Consider the following 27,511-nt stretch of genomic DNA (forward strand, 5'->3'; position numbering starts at 1 on the left):
GAAAATTGACATTGATATATTTACATGTCTAGTATACTGGTAGATTACGTAGTAAAACAGTGATTGCAGAATCATCCAGCTCGTTAAAGTTTGGAGGAAATGTTGTTGACTGCAACATAAAAACTACTCCCAGTTAAACTTTCTAAAGGTCCAAGTACCCTGTTACACTACTGCAGAGTAGGTTATCAGTGAATATGACAAAAGGCCATACAAATGTATATTTTTTTCACTAGTGAAAAATATCACTTTTTCTTGTTTGACCAATCAGAACACTGCTTACAATGACAATGGGGAAATTTAAGATTTGCATATAGCTCTCTGCCATGTTATATGACATTATAATGTAAGATAGAATACATATTGTCACGATTTGGCGTACATTTGTTAGCCGTTGACAGGGACCGCAATGAATTCTGTGAGAGATTGAGCTGCCTCGGTATATTTTGCTATAAAATGTAATAAACAGAATATCTAACATTGTCTTCAGTAATACCAAATATATTTCACTGGTGTGACTAATATTTTGATATTTTTCACTCATGCTAATACCAAAATATTAGCCCCACTCGTGAAATATATTTGGTATTACTGAAGACACTGTTAGATATCCTAATTAGTTGATCAATGAAAGGAATCACGTTTATTCTTTCAGAAGCCAGGAGAGGTTATATTCCCGAATGATCATGTTTATTTTCAGATTCATTAGACAATGTTTAAAGACTACTACAGTGTAATTGTTTTACAAATGAAGATTTTTTTAAAGGAAATTTCAATTCAAATTCATTATTACTTGATTGTTAATGTAAGTGTCTCACCTTTTTTCTACCCAAACATTTTTTGCGGAACTTGAAGTTGAAGTCTGTTTCATGTACATTTAAAATGTTGACAAGCTTATAATGTTCCCTTTGCTCTACACATTAGGTTCTTGATTCAAAACTTACTTGAGGAAAGAAGGATTTGTAGGTGGACTATAGAGTGTATTTCAAGCAACAAGTAACCATGTGCCCTAATTTTATATACAGGTGATGGGCCTGACCATTCTAGCTGCTGGAACAAGTATCCCTGACCTCATCACCAGTGTCATTGTGGCCAAGAAAGGCTTTGGGGATATGGCTGTATCCAGCTCTGTGGGTAGTAACATCTTCGACATCACTATGGGGTAATATAGTCTTCCTTACATTTCATGTAGTAACAATATTTGGAATTTTTTTACATGTATATTGACATAGAAATGCAGTTGATAAATCCTAGCCTGATAAGTTAGTACCTAAAATTGTTTGATCTGGAAAATGTAATTTGATCTGAAGCCTGATAAAATGTGATTTATCTGTACTGGAAATGTTACTGTTGCTAAATCATGCTGTCATTATCTGCAGGTTGCCAATTCCCTGGTTGTTGTACGAGGCAGTTTATATGGGAAAACCCATTGATGTTAATAGTAACGGACTCCCATGCTCAATATGTCTGCTGTTTTTAATGCTGATGGCCGTGATCGTGTCAATAGCAGCGTCAAAGTGGCGGATGAGTCGAATGCTTGGTATCATCATGTTGGTGCTGTATGTGATGTTCCTAGTACTCAGTGTTTTACTGGAAATTAACATTTTGCCATGTCCTATCGAAGGTTAAATGATCTATTGCACCTGTGTAAATACAAGTTGTACATATGTCTTTTCCAAGATAGAGTTGTTAAGTTGATACATTTTAATATTGATTCTTTATTGCTATTAAAATCTGTGATGTTTCTATCTACATTTCATAAAATGTGCATTTATACTAATTTATGTAGAATAGTAAGTCAATAACTTTTGAGTTTTCAGGTTATTCGTAATATTGTGTCAGATATGTGTTATTCTGGTCTTTCGACATGTTGTGTGATAAGATGGCTGGACCAACATTGTTAGATGTTATGTATTACAACATGTTTCTTGGCATTGCCTACTGTCTATTGCCATGCTTTCTAGTCTTGCCATTGGCTCTTCAGGGCTCCCTCAATGTAAAACATTCACAGTTCAGGGAGGTTTTTTGTGATACCTAGGGCTTTTACTGTTTTACAGGGTGGGCTAGTAAAATCATATAAATTTTGACTGCAATAAGTGCAAGCTAGTTATCTAGTGCTATATCAGTATATGCTACTTAAATCAGAAGACATTTGTTTGGAAAAGCTTAACTGAGAAGGCATTGGTATGTTGTATTGTCTAATCTATCATTTCATTTTTTGGCACTAAAATTGTTACTGATCCAAAAAAGTTTTTGTTAACAACCATTTAGGCCTACAATGAGAGAATATTTCCATTAGTCTTGTAATATTGTTGTTGTGCAACCAAAACTTTGTTAATGTTCCTCAGCATTGTATCATTAAATGATTCAGTGATTTTTGTAAAGAAAGAAAAATCAGTGGCAAAAAAATTGTCAATGTAAACCCTGACATTTTAGCAACAAATCTGAAGGGTCGAAACATGTCCAATAAACACAAGAGTGAAATATAATTCTGGGTAGTCAAAACTTACTCTAAAGGGTTCAGCGAAAACCCTGGTGGTTTAGAGGTTTATTTTGCAATAATATTTCAGATGTTTAAGGCTTGTTTGAACCAATATTACGGAACTTTAGTGCACTTTGTCTGGTGACAGTGGTCCTGAGATTCCAAGGATATTGAGGCTTATCTGCTACAGAGTTTTGTGGGTTATTGAAGCCTGTCTAGACCAGTGTTTCTGTGGTAATTGAGACCTGTGTGGAGCAGTGTTTTTGAGGTAATTGAGACCTGTCTGGACCATTGTTTCTTAGGTAATTGAGATGTCTCTGGAGCAGTGTTTCTGAGATAATTGAGGTTAGTCTGTGCCAGTGTTCTGTGGTAATTGAGACGTGTCATAGCCGGCGTTTCTTTGGTAATTGAGACCTGTCATACCCAGTGTTTTGGAGGTAATTCTGACGTGTCATGGCCATGGTTTCAGAGGTAATTGAGACGTGTCATGGCCAGCGTTTCAGAGGTAATTGAAACGTGTCATGGCCAGCGTTTCAGAGGTAATTGAGACGTGTCATGGCCAGCGTTTCAGAGGTAATTGAGACGTGTCATGGCCAGCGTTTCAGAGGTAATTGAGATGTGTCATGGCCAGCGTTTCAGAGGTAATTGAGATGTGTCATGGCCAGCGTTTCAGAGGTAATTGAGATGTGTCATGGCCAGCGTTTCAGAGGTAATTGAGACATATCTTGACCAGTGTATCTGAGGTAATTGAGGTTAGTTTGTTCCAGTATTTCTGTGGTAATTGAAATCTGTGTGTACCCAGTGTTTGAGGTAATTTTTGCCTGTCTGGAGCAGTATTTCTAAGGTAATTGAGCCCTGACTGGACCAGAGTTTCTTGGTAATTCAGGCCTATCTATACTATTCATTCTGAAGTAGTTGAGACATGTTTGCACCCCTGTTTCTGAGGTTATTGAGGCCTTGAAATGTACTTTCCCCTGCCAAATGTGTTGTTATGTTTTTACATATCGTGTTGTTATCCTGGTAGTCACTTGTTGTTTTGTCACCCTGTTCCATAAGGCCTTCATGATAGTAGATTATTTGCAAATCTGTGATAATACCAGGAAGAAGAGACGGTTGATATAGTCATTTTTGTGTCTCAGGAGCTGGACAGCGAAATGAAAGCCTTGCTGTAAATACTAGGTTGTTGAGAAGATCCCTACATATCTAGCACATTTTACAAATACATATAATGTAGTTTACTCAAAACCAGAATTGTTGTTCCAAAACTTACTCCATATTATCAGTTAAACTACTGTTTATACATGTGTGCAATTTTTATCAATTATTCCCAATTGTATGAATTTACCAAGAGGATTTTTTTTTGCTTTAACTGGTACAATAGAAGCACTTCTGTTGTTTTAACATACAGATTTTATTCTCCAACTGTTTCCATCAGTCCATTTTATCGGCTACAGATGCAAGACCAGTCTATTTCATGTAGTTGTATATACATGTATACTTTAATGTACATGTATATCCATGTCCAGATTCATCGATTATAAGTTGTTTCCGTTTGGTGTGTTTTACAATGAATTGTATAAGCAATAAACCATAGCATTCCCAGTCTAACTTTATAAACAAGGTAACTGGTGTGATTTCCCAATGTAATGTCAATAAGAACACTATAGATAATTTAGTTTTATAATACCTGGTACAAACTTGGGATGAAATGTACAAGTACCCGGGTTGTAAACCTTGAACTTTAGAGAACTCAAAGCTAGTCATTTTATGAAGATTTTGTTTTAGATAAATAAGAAAATAATTTTTTGCAGGATTTTTGTAACACTGTTTGTCCAAAAAGAAATCCCATGACAGTTTTCAGATAGAATATTGAGCTTTGTTGGCAGTTTTATAAAGTTGATGATATTATGTACTGTGAAGGATTCTGCACTTGTTGTTCAACAGAAATCTTTGAGTGATGATTACATATTTCATTTATAACAATTGTGCTAAATAGATTAATTGTTAAGTATATATACAAATGTATCGCTATAGACTTGTTATTTTCTTTTATAGACTTTTTGTTTGTTAATTTTTAATGTTGATTTAAAATATTACTTTAAAATCAAGTTCCATGACAACATAATCTATTAATGTCATTTCATTGACTGGAAAAATTTATACAATGTGACAAGGGTACTTTTTAATGCATTGGATCTACAATATTTCATCACAAAACATGGGTTGTTTTACCACTTAATTGATTGAACTATAAACACAGTAATGTGTTATGAAAAAACACTTGCAACTTTTTTTTTATGTTTAATCTTGTGTGAAAAATGGGATATATATTTGTCACATGAACGAAAACCATGACAGATTTCTATACATAATAGAAAAAAAAGTTGAAAAAAAATAGTAAAGTTGATGGTAAATCAAACATTTGGAATAAAGATTCATTTTCAAAGCATTATATCATTGTCAGTAGTAATACCTGTGTAATTGTTAAACAGATATTATTTTGGGGTTAAAAAATGTTACCGGTATGTATTTTGACTGCATGTGATCAATATATACCTACCAGCTAGTTTCAGCTGTTAACCTGGCCAATGTGGAGTTGTTACTCGTGACGAGTGAAGGTTGTACAAAGTTTATAATGCTAGTGAGAAATCCAATTAATAAGAAAAACAAAGTAATATAATTTGGTGCATTTTCAAATTTTCCCCACACACAAATTTCATTTTTATGGTTTAATTTTACATCATTATTTCATTAAACAAAATGTTTAATAATTTATAATTGTACATGAAACATTCCAAAAATACATTTACCTGGATGTGATATGATCATGTAAATTCCAGAATTAGGACAAGATCTAATCCAACTTTTATGTTAATGACAAACAAGTTAAGTGTACTACTTCAACAAGGCTTGTGAAGTGTCAGCATTTGGACCAATTGTATTTGTATCAGGATATTTTTTGGCCATCAGTATTTAACTATAACTTTGTATTTTATTTAATGATTTCATATTTTGTTATAAGTATTTGTACTGTGCATAATAGTCAAATTTCATACCTTTTATTATTTCATTTTATACCAGTTTTCATATTATTTTGTTTTCATAGTTTTCTTTTACTTGTTAAATATTACATAGAACCTTTACAATTTTGAGCTTTAATTTAAAGCTATTAAACAAAGATTGAAGCATTTATTTTAGGTTCCCATCTTTGTTTTATCGATCTAAGAACATCTCAACTTTTTAACGATTAGAAGATGTGATGCTTTTGTGTAATTAGCATGTCAAGCATGTTGTAGAACGAACTAATGTTGATATTTACCAACTCAAATGTTGTTATGCATTCCAGGTTTTATTATTTTTTTAAATTGTTATAAAAAATTTGTTCTAGACACTAGATTTGTCCACATGTGTACTTAGTGATTGACAAGTCGATTGTTGTTAAATACATGTACGAGTGAAGATGTGCATTGTACAGAATCTCATGATCAATAGCATGATATAACAGTCTTACTGTACAAAATATAGGTACATTGTGACAACAGTTAAACTAGAAGTTTATGTAGAAGTTTGCCATTTCCGTCCTTCTAACTATTAAAGTTAACTTAAATACTGGAACGTTATGTTGTGTGATATTTTACAAGTTCTAAGGGCCATTTTCATTAGTTTTTGACCCCAGATGCCAGTCCTTTCTTTCTTGGCCTGTCTAGTACCCAGCTTGACCAGGAAATACTTGTTCAAAAATAGCCTGGTCTACTAGCTTTATTTTGTAGTGCGATGATTCGTATAAAATTCAAGGTGATATCAACAAAAACATGTGTAGAGTGCAGACAAATTAAATCCAAGTGTTGAGAGTTTAAGGTCGTCTTACTAGCTAGCAGGAATTTTCCATTAGCCTAGTAGTAGCCTTGAGAGCAAGCCGTTATTAGTTCGAACCCCAGCGTTTTATTGGAAAATTGACATTTGCTTCAACAGTGACCACCTTTAACAGCATTTTTAGTACTATTCACTTGAACTTGTGATATAAATATTTCTTGTTGCACTAGGTGACATACATCAGACAGTAAACTCCATACTGTAACATGACAATTTTATTCAGTCACAAATACAGTACAAGACTCTAAAATGGTTGCTCTGTACAGCATACAGACTTAAAACAACTAGTAGCACCAGGGGCAAGAAATCAAAGTTAAAACATTAAAACAGACCATTATTGTACTAATATATAACATATTACACAAAAACTAAAGGCAATCAAAATTTACGAGTGTCATAAGTACAAGATATAAACTTACCTGTACTTCAGACATGGAACAGAACACATAATGGAGTCACAGCTGTATATGTGCTATAGATTAAATGTACAAAGGCTGTTTTCATATTGATGACCTATCAAAAATTTCTTTTGAAATGTTCTTTCCTTCATTATTATTAAAGTCTGTTGAACCTTTAACTGTTTCTCTTGAAACTAAAACAATATCAAATCATTAGGTTATCCATTGTATCTCATATTTAAAATTAACGGATTTGGTCCAATAGAAAAACTCTGGAAATAGACAAACTTTTTGGAATGCTTTGAATGAAATCTGTTCAAAGAGGTATGGTGGCAGGGGAGCTAACTCCCTCCATCAACCAATTAAAGGTTAGATTTGAGCAAAAGTTTAGTAAGCTGGTATTGTATCAAATCAAGAATGTAAACAGGAATGGTAAGTATTTTCCAGTTATCTATAAAGACATAGCTTAAAAAAAGAAGAAGAAAATAAAATAAGTATTTTGTAAATAAAATGCATATTGATAGTTCATCATGATGGATATGAATTCAAAAGCTTACAAAAATGTTTTTTTTTACGTCAATGTATGGTCCCATTCAAATAGAAAACAATATGTTGTTGGATGCATTGTGAATGTATAACAGATAAACATAAATAAATGTTATCACAAGGTTGCAATGTATCTATAACTTAGTTCTGTATTATTCTAACACTCCTAATGAACAGCACAAACTTTGGTCCCGCCAAATTGTAAGAAATACCAAATGGATTAATGTTAAATGATATTTAATAAATTGTGTTGCTATAAATTTACTGAACAATTTTCATCTAATACCAATCTCATTTATTCCCTAAATATTCCACTTTTTTGTACCTATCTTTAAACACTTATGAGAACCTGCATTCATTTCGGCATACTATTTTTTTGTAAGGAAAAATTAGAAAGTTAAGTATTGCACAATATTTGTGTATTTTTCTTCTCTTCAAAAACACTTTCAACACAAAAACTACAACAGCTAAAGCAGCATCTCTTGATGCCCATGCAGTCAATTACTGTACTTCCTATCTAGTTTTGCAATCAATGTAAATGATATTACATATTTATAGACAGCTGAAGGCTACGATTGTATTCTTAGGAAATGCCGCCCTGAAAAATATTCAGATTTGCGTCAAAAACTATAATTCATAAGTGTTTTATTGCATTTATCGTAATGTAAATACTCTAGGTGATAAATTTGCACTATGTATGAAGGGTGAAATAAAACATTCCCAATATTCATTTATGCTAGCATAAAAGTGTTTTATATGTCAAGTGGATCAAAGGAAAGACAGGAGTAAACAAATAGTTAACAATCCATACAGGTTTTGTATAAACTTTGCATATAAGATTCATCATAAAAAATATTTTACACTCATGGCAGAATCAAATATATATATATAACAAAAGAAAACATAAATACTAACTGTTCTGAAGAATATTGGCATTGCCCCTTGCACGATTTCTTCATCATATTAAAAAATTCTAATCTATATTTGAAATCATGCATCATTCATCAAGAAACATAGACATTTAGAGATTAAATCTCTTAAAATGAAATCAAATCATACTTTATTAAAAGAAACCATTCAATTTCTGATAATTATAACATGACCACCGAAAATTGGTCATGATCCATTCAAAACTTGGCTTGGTTGTTAAACTGATCTCGGAAACAATTATCTAGAATAAGCACAGTCAGATAATAGAATTCCTCCGTTCTTTTCAAGCAGATCATATATATATAAATTTTAAATCGTATGCATATAAAAATCTGAGAAAGGACAAATCTAAGAATTGGTTGAGAGGAACAGTAATACGATAGTAAAATTTGATAATAATGAAAAACCTATGATAATTTAGTTCATGATCATAAGAATACAAAAATTGTTCATTTCCTTGGTGTAATTCAGTGTTACTGGACACTGAAATCTGTCCACGTTAATAACTATCTACTCTGCATAGATCAATATTATAATAGTACTAATGAAGTCTACCCCAGAACGGTCTATAATAACTAATGGAATTCTAGGTTCTTATAACCCATACAGGGATGAAAGTATAGCTAGAAATCGTAAGGAAACCCTAATCAAAAGTTAAGTCAGTTTGTGTCTTAAACATCAAGAAAGTAATATGAATGTTTCAGTAATTCAAGGGTCATTATTGATAGAAATCTTTTCCAGCATTACTATATATGTACAAGTTAATGACTTCAAATAAAGAGTTGAAGTATACAAAGAACAAGAAGATGTGCGAGACATTTGAGCTTGTATTAACCTATGGGAGACTTCTTGCAATGTATTTTTTTGCCTGAGATGTCATACATTTCATGACCGATGCATTTGGAATTAAAGCAGATACACAATATTGGCATAATAATCTGAAACATCATGTAATGCTTAACATCATTAAGGGAGACAACTTGAACAGAAATCTAAAAGGTAGCATACATTATTATATTTCTTTGCAAATTCTTCCTTGTGCCTTAATTTTCCTTTTGTATATATATTTACCTACAATTGCAACCCCCTCCCACATCAACTTACAGTGATAGTAAAAGGCATTCACATAATGATAATATACACCTAATTTAATATGTTCACCAGCTGACTTTTCCCTAGTCCAAAATCATACATGTACAAATGTATATCCATGTCTACAACAAAGTAAGATGTTTACTTTTTTTATTCCAGACCTCACAAGTTATAAAATCCTTATTTAGATTCTAACTACCACAAGCAGTGGAAGCCAGGGCACAGTATCTCAAGGACTGTTTTAAATTTATTAGAAATTCTTCTTTTATATCCGATTGGTGTTGGTACATTCAGGCACATATATCAGAAGTCTGTCAATGATTTGATTATGTAGACCTTTCCACACTGACTGCTACCATATCAAATAACTGTTGAGAAGGAATGGCAAGCTTTCTGGGAAGTATAGACAAGGGTAGGCAACTCTTGCTACATACAGCACTAGGACAGGAAATGTTATTTGCTATGTCGACTGTAAAATTTCTTGTTTAGTAAGAAGATGAGGAGATTGACATTGATGCGTGCTTTGTTGAACATCTCAATGACTGCTACTCCTTCGTACTGGAGCTGAAGTAAATCCTGCAACACAGAACGTAAAATAGCACCTACAGAAATAGACTTATACAACATTACACATCTAGGTGTGAAACTACAAGTTTAAGATAAACATAAGGCCATTGCAAAACCATCTAAAATTTTATATATTTTACTGATTCAGGAATCCAGGAAAATTATTTTCTCACTAAAAGTTTCAGATACTTTATTAACATTTTACAACCATGCTAATCAAGAAATATCTTCAATTTCTTTCTATGGGTATGATAAATCATTTTTGAATGAACCACCCTACCAGTTCTCTAACAGTATCTTATAGGTTTTTTACCTGAAACACAAGTTCCACCTTTTCCATTTCTACACCCAGAAATTTGGCATTGACATCAAAAGTTCCTGGGTCAGCTGTTGCACAAATCTCGAACATCACATTCTTGAATCTGAAAAAAAAATTAAACAATACAGTCCAGGGAAAAACAGTAACCAACCAAATGTGAAATTATATGCCAAAAATGGACAGATTACGAATTTGTGCAGGATCTAATTCTACACACTGAATGTCAGACTGACACACTGTATTCTGAGTTCCTTAAAGTGTTAATTGGTGTTACTTTTGCAAGTGGTATTTTTTTTTTAAGCAGTACAATGTAACATAATGCATTGCACAGCATTTCATGCCTCAAGTAAGAAGTTCCTGGGAGAAGACGTGTAGAAAAAAAAGCCCAGACATGAATTTTATTCAATTGTAGGATGAAGGTGAAAGTTATCTACTTTTGGTACATGACACAAGAGTAATCTAAATGTACCTATGTCCCAAGTATGAAGAAAATGATGTACGTAGGCTGAAGTAAAATGACAGCCCATGGGAATCTGCTTCTTCTTTAGCTTGTGACACATGAATTATACAAAATTATATGTATTGCCTGTCCTGCTTTATCAATATCATAAGCATTTTACACTGGTACTTATGATACAGTTGAAGTGATTAATGAAACTGAAGGTCATATCTTAATGTGCTGAATAACCATTAATATATACATAAGGTTTGGTTGGTCTTGCTCTTATACAGACTTAAGCTCAAAACCTTAACATTGATTTTCTTAAATCCAGAAGGTTTTTCCAAAAAATACAAAAATTGCAGAAATGCTAGTAAAGCTAGAGTGTAATGGATTCAGCTATACATCCCATGATGTTTGGATGCTCTAGCTTTTATAGTATGTCAGAAACAGCCAAACATATACAAGAGCTAAATGTAGAACCTTAGTGTTGGAAATTTGAGCTTTTACCTCCAAAATGCAGAAATCCATGAAATATTTTAGTGTAGTAGGCTCTATCACCCATGCTACATCTATGATAGAGGTTTTGTTGGTCTAGCTTTGTCAGAAACAAGAGCTAAATTAAAAACCTCAACATTGTTGATGTTGCCGCCGTCAGAAAAGCAACACCTATTCTTTCCAACATTGTTTCCTTTCCAAAATCAATCATAGGCGACACAATAAAACTGTAAATTTACTGATTATTAGGCAGCCTCTCCACATCCAGAACCACACTCCCTTCTTGTAACGCTTTGATATGTAAATCGTGATTGTATACTTACTGATTATTAGGCAGCCTCTCCACATCCAGAATGATTCCCTTCTCTTGAAGCTTTGATATGTAAATCGTGGCTGTATACTTACTGATTTTTAGGCAGCTTCTCCACATCAAGAATGACTCCCTTCTCGTAACGCTTTGATATGTTAATCGTGGCTGTATACTTACTGATTATTAGGCAGCCTCTCCACATCCAGAACCACACTCCTTTCTCGTGAAGCTTTGATATGTTAATCGTGGCTGTATACTTACTGATTATTAGGCAGCCCCTCCACATCCAGAACCACACTCCCTTCTTGTAACGCTTTGATATGTTAATCGTGGCTTTTTCCTTCTGGTTATTAGGCAGCCTCTCCACATCCAGAACCACACTCCCTTCTCTTGAAGCTTTGATTTGTAAATTGTGGCTGTATACTTACTGATTATTAGGCAGCCCCTCCACATCCAGAACCACACTCCCTTCTCTTGAAGCTTTGATTTGTAAATTGTGGCTGTATACTTACTGATTATTAGGCAGCCTCTCCACATCCAGAACCACACTCCTTTCTCGTGAAGCTTTGATATGTTAATCGTGGCTGTACACTTACTGATTATTAGGCAAACTCTCCACATCCAGAACCACACTCCCTTCTCTTGAAGCTTTGATATATAAATTGTGGCTGTATACTTACTGATTATTAGGCAAACTCTCCACATCCAGAACCACACTCCCTTCTCTTGAAGCTTTGATATATAAATTGTGGCTGTATACTTACTGATTATTAGGCAGCCCCTCCACATCCAGAATGACTCCCTTCTCGTGAAGCTTTGAGGCACTGTACTTCACAGACTCAAAGGATACCTTGCCGTTCCCTTCTCCTCGTTTAAATAGTCCGCGTGATTTCCTGTTACTGAAACAACAAAGTAATGTTACTTACATGTAGAGATATGTAATTTATATTTTACTGATTGTTAATTTATGTTAAATATGATACCAGGAACCCTGAATTCATGGCAGCATATCTACCATAAATTAACAATCGGTAAATATCTGCAAACTGATTGATTATATTAGCCATGATAATGCATGATAGGAATTTTCAAGTCGGTGTGTGGAACATTAATCAAATTCTGCAACTGGCTGAAAATTTATGTACAAGTAAAAACTAGAACTTTCGCCAGGATGGCTGACTAATACCCTCGCAATCTGCACGAGTCAATGGTGAATTGGAACTCTTAATTAGAGGCTAACTAAGATAATCCAGTAATATAGTGACCAGTTGCCATAGCAACCATAATTTTGAGAAAAAGAAAGAGGCATGCACATCTACACATGGTCCTCTATATTTGTGTGAAGTTTCATTAAAATCGGCCCTTCGGTTTAGGAGGAGTTGTCCGGACAAACTTAAAGTTATGGTTCTTATCAGAAAACCTGTTAATAGTGACCAGTTGCCGTAGCAACCATAATTTTTAGAAAAAGAAAGTGGCATGCACATCTACACATGGTCCTCTATATTTGTGTGAAGTTTCATTAAAATCGGCCCTTCGGTTTAGGAGGAGTTGTCCGGACAAGCTTATGGTTCTTATCGGAAAACCTGTTTAGTGACCAGTTGCCATAGCAACCATAATTTTGAGAAAAAGAAAGTGGCATGCACATCTGCACATGATAATTAATATGTGTGTGAAGTTTCATTGGAATCGGCCCATCAGTTTAGGAGGAGTTGTCCGGACAAAACGTGTCTACAGACAGACGGACGGACGGACGGACAACCTGATTCCAGTATACCCCCTAACTTCGTTGCGGGGGTATAATAATCTAGCTGTTGACACATTCAACAGCTATTTGCTACCCAGCAACAGTCATTTGAATATCTAGTACAAATGATAACTTGTCCCCAAAAATAACACAATATATATAATATGAAGAAAATATTGCTTAAAATTAAAAAGAAACAATATGAAGTGTGAAATAGAGACTTAAAAAAAGAGCACCACAAATTAAATGGATGCAAAATATATAATATATATATGTACACCCGTGTAACCTTATCCAATGATTTTTTATTTGTTCTTCAACTTTGTAATACATGCCTAAAAAAAGTAAAATCCAAAATGGGTAAAAGATATTGAACTTAAAAAAAACAATAAAAACCCAACATGAACATCCATTACAGATTACAGTGGAACTACTTACTTGCTCTTTTGTTGTAAGTTTTCCATGCACGTTTTAACATATCGATTGTAGTAGTCGATCTGAGACTCGTAAAATTTACGTTTCTCCTGTAGCCTCTTCAGTGTTGAACGTACACGCATCAGCTCCTGTTTTCGACTGTTACGGTAACGTCTTTGGTTGCGGATATCCTTTAAACAGATATAAACTCATTAAAATGTTACATATATGTGAATAGTTGGTCGTACAAATCTCATTTCTGACATCCACTGATCTGTAGAGTGATATAAACCTCTCTACCAGATACTATAAAACATCTAATGGTAATGTTTTGCTCACCTGTGCAATCATGTTGACTAGATCTTGGAATCCATTTTTCCTGGAGACGACTCCATCCAGTTCTAAATTCTGTAGCTGCTTTTTAATCTTCGTCTTCATGACTTGAAGAGATAACCTGAAGAAAACACATCACCTATCGTAATATACCGGCTGTTTACACACGACATATAAACACATCACCTATCGTAATATACCGACTGTTTACACACGACATATAGACACATCACCTATTGTAATATACCGACTGTTTACACACGACATATAGACACATCACCTATTGTAATATACCGACTGTTTACACACGACATATAAACACATCACCTATTGTAATATACCGACTGTTTACACACGACATATAGACACATCACCTATTGTAATATACCGGCTGTTTACACACGACATATAAACACATCACCTATCGTAATATACCGACTGTTTACACACGACATATAAGACATATAAACACATCACCTATCGTAATATACCAACTGTTTACACACGACATATAGACACATCACCTATCGTAATATACCGGCTGTTTACACACGACATATAAACACATCACCTATCGTTATATACCGGCTGTTTACACACGACATATAAACACATCACCTATTGAAATATACCGACTGTTTACACACGACATATAAACACATCACCTATCGTAATATACCGGTTGTTTACACACGACATATAAACACATCACCTATCTTATATACCGACTGTTTACACACGACATATAGACACATCACCTATTGTAATATACCGGTTGTTTACACACGACATATAAACACATCACCTATCGTAATATACCGACTGTTTACAAACGACATATAGACACATCACCTATTGTAATATACCGGCTGTTTACACACGACATATAAACACATCACCTATCGTAATATACCGGCTGTTTAAACACGACATATACACACATCACCTATCGTAATATACCGGCTGTTCCATTGCTTGATTATTTTTACCATGTTTTCTAATAAAAAGTTTTTTAAATAGAAATAAATTGAAATTAAAAACCATAGGCATGTGAATATGTAAGTTTATTTAAAAGCGATTAAATTTCCTCTAGATTACAAAGTTAAAAGTAAGATTTCGTTATAGCCTTAATGACCTTGAACTTTGACCTGAAAACAACGTACATGGTTTCTGACAACATTGAGGGTTGCCGCACTAAGCCCTTGCCACCTTGTTTAGCGGAAGCCTTCCTGTCACGCAGTTCCCGTTTTTTAACAAGTGCCTGATGCAGCTCCTCCTGTTCATCTGTTGCTGGGGACTCGAGGATCTGTGTGATGGTATCTCCTGGCTGACACGCCACCACATCCACCACTAGACGCTTCGTCCTGTAAAATCACCAGTCTTTATATCGCATCCATGGTCAAAACTGACTCAACAATGTTTCTATTTATCAGCACTTCAGTCTTTATAAATGTTTAGATGGATCATCTTACCTAACAAGAAGCTGCTTAACATAAGATTGGCTTGTTTAATATATTAGGAGCTGTTTTATATTAAATTGGTCATCTTACCTTATTAGGAGCTGTTTTACATTAGACTGGTCATCTTCCGGAACCTCAAACTTGTTTGTAAGTGTGAGAGTTATTTCCGTTGTGCCTAGTTGAGCCAGTACAGTATCCCGCATGGTTTGTTCCTCAGGAAGATCAACACCTTTAAAACCAAACACCCAGACATGTCCAGAATTGTACATATCTAAATTATCTGTAAATTGATACATACATCTCTGGAATGTAGGTATTCAGTAATCTTCAGTAAAAACATGATTCCCGGGGGTACAGGGTACAGGATAGATTTCATGAAGTGAATCACCCTTCAATAGCAAGCCTACTTCACATGTAACTACTACAACTGATAGATAGCTTGACTTTGTTACAGAGAGAGGAAAATGCAACAGTAAAACTGCTGTAAAAATTCCCAGTAATATACTTTACAGGAGAGAATGGTAGATAAGGGAATAATTATCAACTGATTATTCTAAGGATTAATATACTAAGAACAGAAAATCAACACCAGGCTAAAGCATAGACCTGTTCTTGACTAGAGAAGTGTGTTTTAACACAGGTTTCAGTATAGACCTGTTCTTGATTTGAGAGAGAGGTGTGTTTTAATACAGGTTTCAGTAAACAGGTTTCAGTATAGACCTGGTCTTGACTAGAGAGGTGTGTTTTAACACAGGTTTCAGTATAGACCTGGTCTTGACTAGAGAGGTGTGTTTTAATACAGGTTTCAGTATAGACCTGGTCTTGATTAGAGAGGTGTGTTTTAATACAGGTTTCAATATAGACCTGGTCTTGACTAGAGAGGTGTGTTTTAATACAGGTTTCAGTATAGACTTGGTCTTGACTAGAGAGGTGTGTTTTAATACAGGTTTCAGTATAGACCTGGTCTTTATTAGAGAGGTGTGTTTTAATACAGGTTTCAGTATAGACCTGGTCTTGACTAGAGAGGTGTGTTTTAATACAGGTTTCAGTATAGACCTGGTCTTGATTAGAGAGGTGTGTTTTAATACAGGTTTCAGTATAGACCTGGTCTTGACTAGAGAGGTGTGTTTTAATACAGGTTTCAGTATAGACCTGGTCTTTATTAGAGAGGTGTGTTTTAACACAGGTTTCAGTATAGACCTGGTCTTGACTAGAGAGGTGTGTTTTAATACAGGTTTCAGTATAGACCTGGTCTTGACTAGAGAGGTGTGTTTTAATACAGGTTTCAGTATAGACCTGGTCTTGACTAGAGAGGTGTGTTTTAATACAGGTTTCAGTATAGACTTGGTCTTGACTAGAGAGGTGTGTTTTAATACAGGTTTCAGTATAGACCTGGTCTTTATTAGAGAGGTGTGTTTTAATACAGGTTTCAGTATAGACCTGGTCTTGACTAGAGAGGTGTGTTTTAACACAGGTTTTTAGTATATACCTGGTCTTTATTAGAGAGGTGTGTTTTAACACAGGTTTCAGTATAGACCTGGTCTTGACTAGAGAGGTGTGTTTTAATACAGGTTTCAGTATAGACCTGGTCTTTATTAGAGAGGTGTGTTTTAACACAGGTTTCAGTATAGACCTGGTCTTGACTAGAGAGGTGTGTTTTAATACAGGTTTCAGTATAGACCTGGTCTTGACTAGAGAGGTGTGTTTTAATACAGGTTTCAGTATAGACCTGGTCTTGACTAGAGAGGTGTGTTTTAACACAGGTTTCAGTATAGACCTGGTCTTGACTAGAGAGGTGTGTTTTAACACAGGTTTCAGTATAGACCTGGTCTTGATTAGAGAGGTGTGTTTTAACACAGGTTTCAGTATAGACCTGGTCTTGATTAGAGAGGTGTGTTTTAACACAGGTTTTTAGTATAGACCTGGTCTTGATTAGAGAGGTGTGTTTTAACACAGGTTTTTAGTATATACCTGGTCTTGATTAGAGAGGTGTGTTTTAACACAGGTTTTTAGTATATACCTGGTCTTGACTAGAGAGGTGTGTTTTAATACAGGTTTCAGTATAGACCTGGTCTTTATTAGAGAGGTGTGTTTTAATACAGGTTTCAGTATAGACCTGGTCTTGATTAGAGAGGTGTGTTTTAACACAGGTTTCAGTATAGACCTGGTCTTTATTAGAGAGGTGTGTTTTAATACAGGTTTCAGTATAGACCTGGTCTTGATTAGAGAGGTGTGTTTTAACACAGGTTTCAGTATAGACCTGGTCTTGACTAGAGAGGTGTGTTTTAATACAGGTTTCAGTATATACCTGGTCTTGACTAGAGAGGTGTGTTTTAACACAGGTTTTTAGTATATACCTGGTCTTGATTAGAGAGGTGTGTTTTAACACAGGTTTCAGTAAACAGGTTTCAGTATAGACCTGGTCTTGACAAGAGAGAGAGGTGTGTTTTAACACAGGTTTTTAGTATATACCTGGTCTTGACTAGAGAGGTGTGTTTTAACACAGGTTTTTAGTATATACCTGGTCTTGACTAGAGAGGTGTGTTTTAACACAGGTTTCAGTATAGACCTGGTCTTGACAAGAGAGGTGTGTTTTAATACAGGTTTCAGTATAGACCTGGTCTTGACTAGAGAGGTGTGTTTTAACACAGGTTTCAGTATAGACCTGGTCTTTATTAGAGAGGTGTGTTTTAACACAGGTTTCAGTATAGACCTGGTCTTGACTAGAGAAGTGTGTTTTAACACAGGTTTTTAGTATATACCTGGTCTTTATTAGAGAGGTGTGTTTTAACACAGGTTTCAATATAGACCTGGTCTTGACTAGAGAGGTGTGTTTTAATACAGGTTTCAGTATAGACCTGGTCTTGATTAGAGAGGTGTGTTTTAACACAGGTTTCAGTATAGACCTGGTCTTTATTAGAGGTGTCTTTTAACACAGGTTTCAGTATAGACCTGGTCTTGACTAGAGAGGTGTGTTTTAACACAGGTTTCAGTATAGACCTGGTCTTTATTAGAGGTGTCTTTTAACACAGGTTTCAGTATAGACCTGGTCTTGATTAGAGAGGTGTGTTTTAACACAGGTTTCAGTATAGACTTGGTCTTGACTAGAGAAGTGTGTTTTAACTTCTATAAGAAGAGACGAATACCTGGGCCTAATTATCAAAGTCAGTATCGACAGGGTTTTGGATTAGACAGGGGTCAGATTTAGCCAGGTTTTACTATATAAAGAAATGATGATAAAGCACCAGGGGTTAGAAATGTAGCATATATATATATATAGTATTTGTGTACATATAATTTTGTATAGTACAATAGAGTACGTGATTATCAATGATCACATAATGCATACTTTAAAAAATCCTACCTACCTGCATGTAATAATATACATAAATATATTATTGAAACTTAAATTAAATATTAATTCATTTTCATATCAAACAAGAACCAGACTTACATAATGGATAATGGTTCATTTAAAATATTAATTTCATCAAGCATTTAATTATGATTCACGATGGCATTAATATGCCAGACAGAATTACATTTAGCAGAGTTATTAGCAAAAACAGCAATGTTAAATATGTGGACTCCCATTTTTTCTTCATGGACCCTCATATTTTTTGGCTGGCAGTCCCAAGGACTCCCAGTTTTAAAATATGAGGTAATCCCTGCATATACTCCTGCAATTACCTAAAAGCTCTGCTACAGTGGGAACCTCTCCCAGATCTTCCAGCAACTCGTGCAGGGCGTCGTTTGAGTCGGAAGCAATCTCATCCTGGTGTAGCACTAACATCTGAGGAAACAGTACGCTGAACATGTTACAACTGATCAATAGGTTAACTGTGGGGACTAGCAAGAAAATTATCTCCCCTGGTGTAGCACTAACATCTGAGGAAACATTACACTGAACATGTTACAACTGATCAATAGGTTAACTGGTGGGGATTAGCAAGAAAATTATCTCCCTTGGTGTAGGACAAACTCTGAGGAAACATTACACTGAACATGTTACAACTGATCAATAGGTTAACTGTGGGGACTAGCAAGAAAATTATCTCCCCTTGGTGTAGCACTAACATCTGAGGAAACAGTACACTGAACATGTTACAACTGATCAATAGGTTAACTGTGGGGACTAGCAAGAAAATTATCTCCTAGCAAGAAAATTATCTCCTAGCAAGAAAATTATCTCCCTTGGTGTAGGACAAACTCTGAGGAAACATTACATTAAACATGTTACAACTGATCAATAGGTTAACTGTGGGGACTACCAAGAAAATTATCTTAATTATCAAAGTAATTAATAAACAATTTGGACGATGATGTCAAAAGGATATGTAAAAATTTAACACAAACAACTTGGGACCAATGTGAATGCTCCAATGAAATTCTACATGATCATTTCATGACTAAGGTGAACCTACGTATGATATTTAACATGATCAACTTGTGATCAAGGTGATCTTACCTATGAAATCTTAGAAAGATTCTTCGGGTACTTTTCAAGAAATAGCAACAAAATGACTGTTTACGGACAATAAACAATGAAAGGACGACTGACCACAGATGTGAGGTGATTTTACCATTTGATGATGGTGGGATAATGCAGTTTGATAGGTCACTTTGGCCAGGGTAACTTTAATAACCTACTGGCCAGGGTAACCTTAATAACCTACTGGCCAGGGTAACTTTAATAACCTACTTAATATGTATCACAGATCTCGGACAGATATATAAATAACTTCTCAGATGACAGCTACTTTGTCCAGATTAACTTACTTAATGCGAATCACAGATCTCGGACACAGATATATAAATGACCCGTCAGATAATGGTCACTTTGTCCGGAGTAATTTACTCAATACATATCACAGATCTCGGACACAGATATATAAATGACCAGCTAGATGATGGTCACTTTGTCCGGAGTAACTTACTCAATACATATCACAGATCTCGGACACAGATATATAAATGACCAGCTAGATGATGGTCACTTTGTCCGGAGTACAGATATATAAATGACCAGCTAGATGATGGTCACTTTGTCCGGAGTAACTTACTTGATGTGTATCACAGATCTCGGACACAGATATATAAATGACCGGCTTGGTGATAGTCACTATGTCTGAATATTGGTCAACGTTAAACTTGGGCTCCAACTCCTCCACATCACAAGCCATCACACAATAGTGTCTGGAACACAAAGTTATAACATTTATCTGAAAATCATTTCAATTTTTAATTTTGGAATTGTCAAAATCTGAAAATTATTTGAATTTTGATTTTTTTCAATTTGTATTTCATAATCTTGATATCAAGTGAAATATTATTCTGTTGTACACAACATTAAAACTTCTATACCCCTAACATCATAAGTCTATCCCAAGTCATTCAAAACGGACCATTTCATGTACTGAAACAATCAGTATCAATCTCTGTATGTATAATTGGTTTAGTTCTGTCTTCAAACATTTCTGAAACTATACCATACTTGTTTTAAGTTGTCATTGACTCAGTAGCCTTTGAGCAGTCCTTGACAAGGAGATTACGAACACTTTTGGTCAATTCTGGTAACAGATTACTAAAACTTTTCCTTATATATAGATTCACTTACCGGTACATGTAAAAAAGAAATCGCACTTGCAATGTTGTACTGGAATCCAAGAGGGTTTGATACAGGTGTTGCCTTTGGTACCAACACTAAAAATACACTTATTACTGTACAGGAAAACCTGTCTTTCTGAACAGAAGAAATCAGTTATACTTACTTGAATTTTTCATGAGCTTCACGGATGTAACTGTTCATGCTGGAGAGGTAGGAGCTCTCACCACCAAACTGAAACAGACAAACTTTTGTTTTGACATTTTTTTTATCATTGGTGGAATGATAAACTGATATTATGAATACTAGTAACTGGCATTAGATGGTTTAAATACTGTCATGCCCCAGACAAAACTGTAGTGAAAATTTGGTACTAAACTGACTAAGAACCATGAAATGAAAATCGCAGGATACAATTATTATACACAGCTCAATACCTGTATTTGATGTTTCAAGATATCTTTCACTGTTCAAAAGTGGCCTGAAAAGATTCTATTACCACAACAAGAAGAGCCAGTACCAAAATGTTGTCACCACTGAGTTGAAGGGAGACATAAGGATGGAGATAGATAAAACTCCATTGAGATGAAGGGGAGACATAAGGATGGAGATAGATAAAACTCCACTGAGATGAAGGGAGACATAAGGATAGAGATAGATAAAACTCCACTGAGTTGAAGGGAGACATAAGGATGGAGATAGATAAAACTCCACTGAGTTGAAGGGAGACATAAGGATGGAGATAGATAAAACTCCATTGAGATGAAGGGAGACATAAGGATGGAGATAGATAAAACTCCACTGAGTTGAAGGGAGACATAAGGATGGAGATAGATAAAACTCCACTGAGTTGAAGGGAGACATAAGGATGGAGATAGATAAAACTCCATTGAGATGAAGGGGAGACATAAGGATGGAGATAGATAAAACTCCACTGAGATGAAGGGAGACATAAGGATAGAGATAGATAAAACTCCACTGAGTTGAAGGGAGACATAAGGATGGAGATAGATAAAACACCACTGAGTTGAAGGGAGACATAAGGATGGAGATAGATAAAACTCCACTGAGTTGAAGGGAGACATATAAGGATGGAGATAGATAAAACTCCACTGAGATGAAGGGAGACATAAGGATGGAGATAGATAAAACTCCACTGAGATGAAGGGAGACATAAGGATGGAGATAGATAAAACTCCACTGAGATGAAGGGAGACATAAGGATGGAGATAGATAAAACTCCACTGAGATGAAGGGAGACATAAGGATGGAGATAGATACAAGAGATCCCAGAGGGATCTTGGCGCCCACCATTGAATGATCTTTATAGGTTCCATGTCAGATTGATCTTTTCTCTACTTTTCCCTTCCTCTAAGTCTTACTAATCTGTGTAAATTCAGAAACAGCCCTCTAGTACTTTTCAAACAAGGGGAACCTATATATAAAATTTAAGATTTAGCGATAATGGCTGTCTGTTGTTTTCGGATTGGTCCCAAAATGCAACACCAGGGACCAAGGGGAACCTACATATGAAATTTGAGAAAGATCCCTTCATTACCTTCTGTAAAATAGCGATAACAAACTTCAATTGTCAAAATACAAGATAGCTGCCTGTCGGGCAGGTTGTTTTCTGACTGGTCTCAAAATCCAATATGCATAACTAGGCACATAGGGCAACCTACAAATGAAATTTCACAAAGATCCCTTCAGCAATTTCTGATAAATAGCGATAACAAACTTCAATTGTCAAAATCAAAGATGGCTGCCTGTCGGCCATGTTGTTTTCCTATTGGTCCCAAGAATTAGATGCAATATGCAGAACTACAGACCAAGGAGAACTTTCAAAAATGTTTGAGAAAGATACCTTCAGTACTTTCTCAGAAATAGCGATAACAAACTTCAATTGTCAAAATCCAAGATGGCTGCCTGTTGGCCATGTTGTTTTCCGATAGGTCTCAAAATGCAATATGCATAACTAGGCACAAAGGGGAACCTACATATGAAATTTGAGAAAGATCCCTTCAGTACTTTCTCAGAAATAGCGATAACAAACTTCAATTGTCAAAATTCAAGATGGCTGCCTGTCGGCCATGTTATTTTCCGATTGGTCTCAAAATGCAATATGCATAACTAGGCACCAAGGGGAATCTACATATGAAATTTGAGAAAGATCCCTTCAGTACTTTCTCAGAAATAGCGATAACAAACTTCAATTGTCAAAATCCAAGATGGCTGCCTGTCGGCCATGTTGTTTTCCGATTGGTCTCAAAATGCAATATGCATAACTAGGCACCAAGGGAAACCTACATATGAAATTTGAGAAAGATCCCTTCAGTACTTTCTCAGAAATAGTGATAACAAACTTCAATTATCAAAATCCAAGATGGCTGCCTGTCGGCCATGTTGTTTTCCGATTGGTCTCAAAATGCAATATGCATAACTAGGCACCAAGGGGAATCTACATATGAAATTTGAGAAAGATCCCTTCAGTACTTTCTCAGAAATAGCGATAACAAACTTCAATTGTCAAAATCCAAGATGGCTGCCTGTCGGCCATGTTGTTTTCCGATTGGTCTCAAAATGCAACATGCACAACTAGGCACCAAGGGAAACCTACATATGAAATTTGAGAAAGATCCCTTCAGTACTTTCTCAGAAATAGCGATAACAAACTTCAATTGTCAAAATCCAAGATGGCTGCCTGTCGGCCATGTTGTTTTCCGATTGGTCTCAAAATGCAATATGCATAACTAGGCACCAAGGGGAGCCTACATGTGAAATTTGAGAAAGATCCCTTCAGTACTTTCTCAGAAATAGCGATAACAAACTTCAATTGTCAAAATCCAAGATGGCTGCCTGTCGGCCATGTTGTTTTCCGATTGGTCTCAAAATGCAATATGCATAACTAGGCACCAAGGGGAGCTTACGTATGAAATTTGAGAAAGATACCTTCAGTACTTTCTCAGAAATAGCGATAACAAACTTCAATTGTCAAAATCCAAGATGGCTGCCTGTCGGCCATGTTGTTTTCCGATTGGTCTCAAAATGCAATATGCATAACTAGGCACCAAGGGGAGCCTACATGTGAAATTTGAGAAAGATCCCTTCAGTACTTTCTCAGAAATAGCGATAACAAACTTCAATTGTCAAAATCCAAGATGGCTGCCTGTCGGCCATGTTGTTTTCCGATTGGTCTCAAAATGCAATATGCATAACTAGGCACCAAGGGGAGCTTACATATGAAATTTGAGAAAGATACCTTCAGTACTTTCTCAGAAATAGCGATAACAAACTTCAATTGTCAAAATCCAAGATGGCTGCCTGTCGGCCATGTTGTTTTCCGATTGGTCTCAAAATGCAATATGCATAACTAGGCACCAAGGGGAATCTACATATGAAATTTGAGAAAGATCCCTTCAGTACTTTCTCAGAAATAGCGATAACAAACTTCAATTGTCAAAATCCAAGATGGCTGCCTGTCGGCCATGTTGTTTTCCGATTGGTCTCAAAATGCAACATGCACAACTAGGCACCAAGGGAAACTTACATATGAAATTTGAGAAAGATCCCTTCAGTACTTTCTCAGAAATAGCGATAACAAACTTCAATTATCAAAATCCAAGATGGCTGCCTGTCGGCCATGTTGTTTTCCGATTGGTCTCAAAATGCAATATGCATAACTAGGCACCAAGGGGAGCCTACATGTGAAATTTGAGAAAGATCCCTTCAGTACTTTCTCAGAAATAGCGATAACAAACTTCAATTGTCAAAATCCAAGATGGCTGCCTGTCGGCCATGTTGTTTTCCGATTGGTCTCAAAATGCAATATGCATAACTAGGCACCAAGGGGAGCTTACGTATGAAATTTGAGAAAGATACCTTCAGTACTTTCTCAGAAATAGCGATAACAAACTTCAATTGTCAAAATCCAAGATGGCTGCCTGTCGGCCATGTTGTTTTCCGATTGGTCTCAAAATGCAATATGCATAACTAGGCACCAAGGGGAGCCTACATGTGAAATTTGAGAAAGATCCCTTCAGTACTTTCTCAGAAATAGCGATAACAAACTTCAATTGTCAAAATCCAAGATGGCTGCCTGTCGGCCATGTTGTTTTCCGATTGGTCTCAAAATGCAATATGCATAACTAGGCACCAAGGGGAGCTTACATATGAAATTTGAGAAAGATACCTTCAGTACTTTCTCAGAAATAGCGATAACAAACTTCAATTGTCAAAATCAAAGATGGCTGCCTGTCGGCCATGTTGTTTTCCGATTGGTCTCAAAATGCAATATGCATAACTAGGCACCAAGGGAAACCCACATATGAAATTTGAGAAAGATCCCTTCAGTACTTTCTGAGGATTAGCGATAACAAGAATTGTTTACGGACGGACGGAGGGACGGACGGACGGAGGGACGGACGGACGGAGGGACGGAGGGACGGACGGACGGACGACGGACCACGGACGCAGGGCGATTTGAATAGCCCACCATCTGATGATGGTGGGCTAAAAACTCCACTGAGTTGAAGGGAGACATATAAGGATGGAGATAGATAAAACTCCACTGAGATGAAGGGAGACATAAGGATGGAGATAGATAAAACTCCACTGAGATGAAGGGAGACATAAGGATGGAGATAGATAAAACTCCACTGAGATGAAGGGAGACATAAGGATGGAGATAGATAAAACTCCACTGAGATGAAGGGAGACATAAGGATGGAGATAGATAAAACTCCACTGAGATGAAGGGAGACATAAGGATAGAGATAGATAAAACTCCACTGAGATGAAGGGAGACATAAGGATGGAGATAGATAAAACTCCACTGAGATGAAGGGAGACATAAGGATGGAGATAGATAAAACTCCACTGAGTTGAAGGGAGACATAAGGATGGAGATAGATAAAACTCCATTGAGTTGAAGGGAGACATAAGGATGGAGATAGATAAAACTCCACTGAGTTGAAGGGAGACATAAGGATGGAGATAGATAAAACTCCACTGAGATGAAGGGAGACATAAGGATGGAGATAGATAAAACTCCACTGAGTTGAAGGGAGACATATAAGGATGGAGATAGATAAAACTCCACTGAGATGAAGGGAGACATAAGGATGGAGATAGATAAAACTCCACTGAGATGAAGGGAGACATAAGGATGGAGATAGATAAAACTCCACTGAGTTGAAGGGAGACATAAGGATGGAGATAGATAAAACTCCACTGAGTTGAAGGGAGACATAAGGATGGAGATAGATAAAACTCCACTGAGATGAAGGGAGACATAAGGATGGAGATAGATAAAACTCCACTGAGATGAAGGGAGACATAAGGATGGAGATAGATAAAACTCCACTGAGTTGAAGGGAGACATAAGGATGGAGATAGATAAAACTCCACTGAGTTGAAGGGAGACATAAGGATGGAGATAGATAAAACTCCACTGAGATGAAGGGAGACATAAGGATGGAGATAGATAAAACTGTCAGCACACATCTCTTGTTGTTTGATCTACAACATACCCCTTTGTTTGCGGCTGCAAATTGTAAAATTTTGGCAACAGATCCAAGGTTACGTCGTTGGTCGTTGGTTAGCTGCTTGTCAGCCCCAACATTGATAATGTCAAAGGCATCGGGAGCGACAATGGCCGAATTGATATATCTGTAGTACAAAAGGTTTCCTACGATCTACAACAGACAAACATTTATACGTCAAACAAGTCTGTACCATTAGTTCATCAAACTGACCTCTGTGAATTCATGTCAAGGTTATTTCCTTTTTGAAACTTGTAAAAGTCAGTACTAGCCAGCCACTGTATAGCAAATGTTGTACCTTTAAGACGTCTTTTTCCGGTGCCTCTGGAAACTTTGTCATTAGAGCTTCTCTAAGATTCTACCTGTAATTTAGGGGTAACTTATCATACCTGTAATTTAGGGGTTAACACATCATACCTGTAATTTAGGGGTAACTTATCATACGTGTAATTTAGGGGTAACTTATTATACCTGTAATTTAGGGGTAACTTATCATACCTGTAATTTAGGGGTAACATACCATACCTGTAATTTAGGGGTAACATACCATACCTGTAATTTAGGGGTTTCACATCATACCTGTAATTTATGGTTTACATATCATACCTGTAATTTAGGGGTAACATATTATACCTGTAATTTAGGGGTTTCATATCATACCTGTAATTTAGGGGTTTCATATCATACCTGTAATTTAGGGGTAACATATCATACCTGTAATTTAGGGGTCATATCTGTAATTTAGGGGTTAACACATCATACATGTACCTGTACTTTAGGGGTTTCATATCATACATATAATTAGGACATAAAAACTATGCTGATACCCTGGAAAATTTAGGTCTCTTTACTATTGGTGCTCAGATGTACAAGACTGAAGAGATTTTGTTTAAGATGCTGAGGATTTTTAAACTTTTAGACTTTACGCAATAAAAGGGCGGCTTTGAGGTATTTTTTCGAGTGT

At 35.9% G+C, this 27,511-nt stretch overlaps 2 protein-coding genes across 3 annotated transcripts in view; one reads left to right on the top strand and one right to left on the bottom strand.

Moving 5' to 3' along the window:
- LOC117335019 (sodium/potassium/calcium exchanger 2-like) overlaps positions 1-7,395 on the top strand; it is a 62,595-nt gene extending 55,200 nt beyond the window's left edge. For both annotated transcript variants that reach the window (XM_033894910.1, XM_033894911.1), the window contains 2 exons: positions 1,023-1,159; positions 1,377-7,395. In XM_033894910.1, coding sequence (XP_033750801.1) covers positions 1,023-1,159; positions 1,377-1,626 — 387 coding nt within the window. In that variant the 3' untranslated portion in view covers positions 1,627-7,395. The remainder of the gene's footprint in view (positions 1-1,022; positions 1,160-1,376) is intronic.
- Positions 7,396-9,454: 2,059 nt separating this feature from the next.
- LOC117335021 (ras GTPase-activating-like protein IQGAP1) overlaps positions 9,455-27,511 on the bottom strand; it is a 113,054-nt gene continuing 94,997 nt past the window's right edge. Inside the window, 12 exon segments of the mRNA XM_033894913.1 lie at positions 9,455-9,894; positions 10,199-10,307; positions 12,216-12,350; positions 13,634-13,800; positions 13,949-14,063; positions 15,106-15,306; positions 15,493-15,631; positions 19,093-19,195; positions 20,466-20,598; positions 21,174-21,241; positions 26,536-26,700; positions 26,846-26,897. Coding sequence (XP_033750804.1) covers positions 9,772-9,894; positions 10,199-10,307; positions 12,216-12,350; positions 13,634-13,800; positions 13,949-14,063; positions 15,106-15,306; positions 15,493-15,631; positions 19,093-19,195; positions 20,466-20,598; positions 21,174-21,241; positions 26,536-26,700; positions 26,846-26,897 — 1,510 coding nt within the window. The 3' untranslated portion in view covers positions 9,455-9,771.

Source organism: Pecten maximus, chromosome 9, assembly GCF_902652985.1.
Source record: "Pecten maximus chromosome 9, xPecMax1.1, whole genome shotgun sequence".
NCBI lineage: Eukaryota > Metazoa > Mollusca > Bivalvia > Pectinida > Pectinidae > Pecten > Pecten maximus.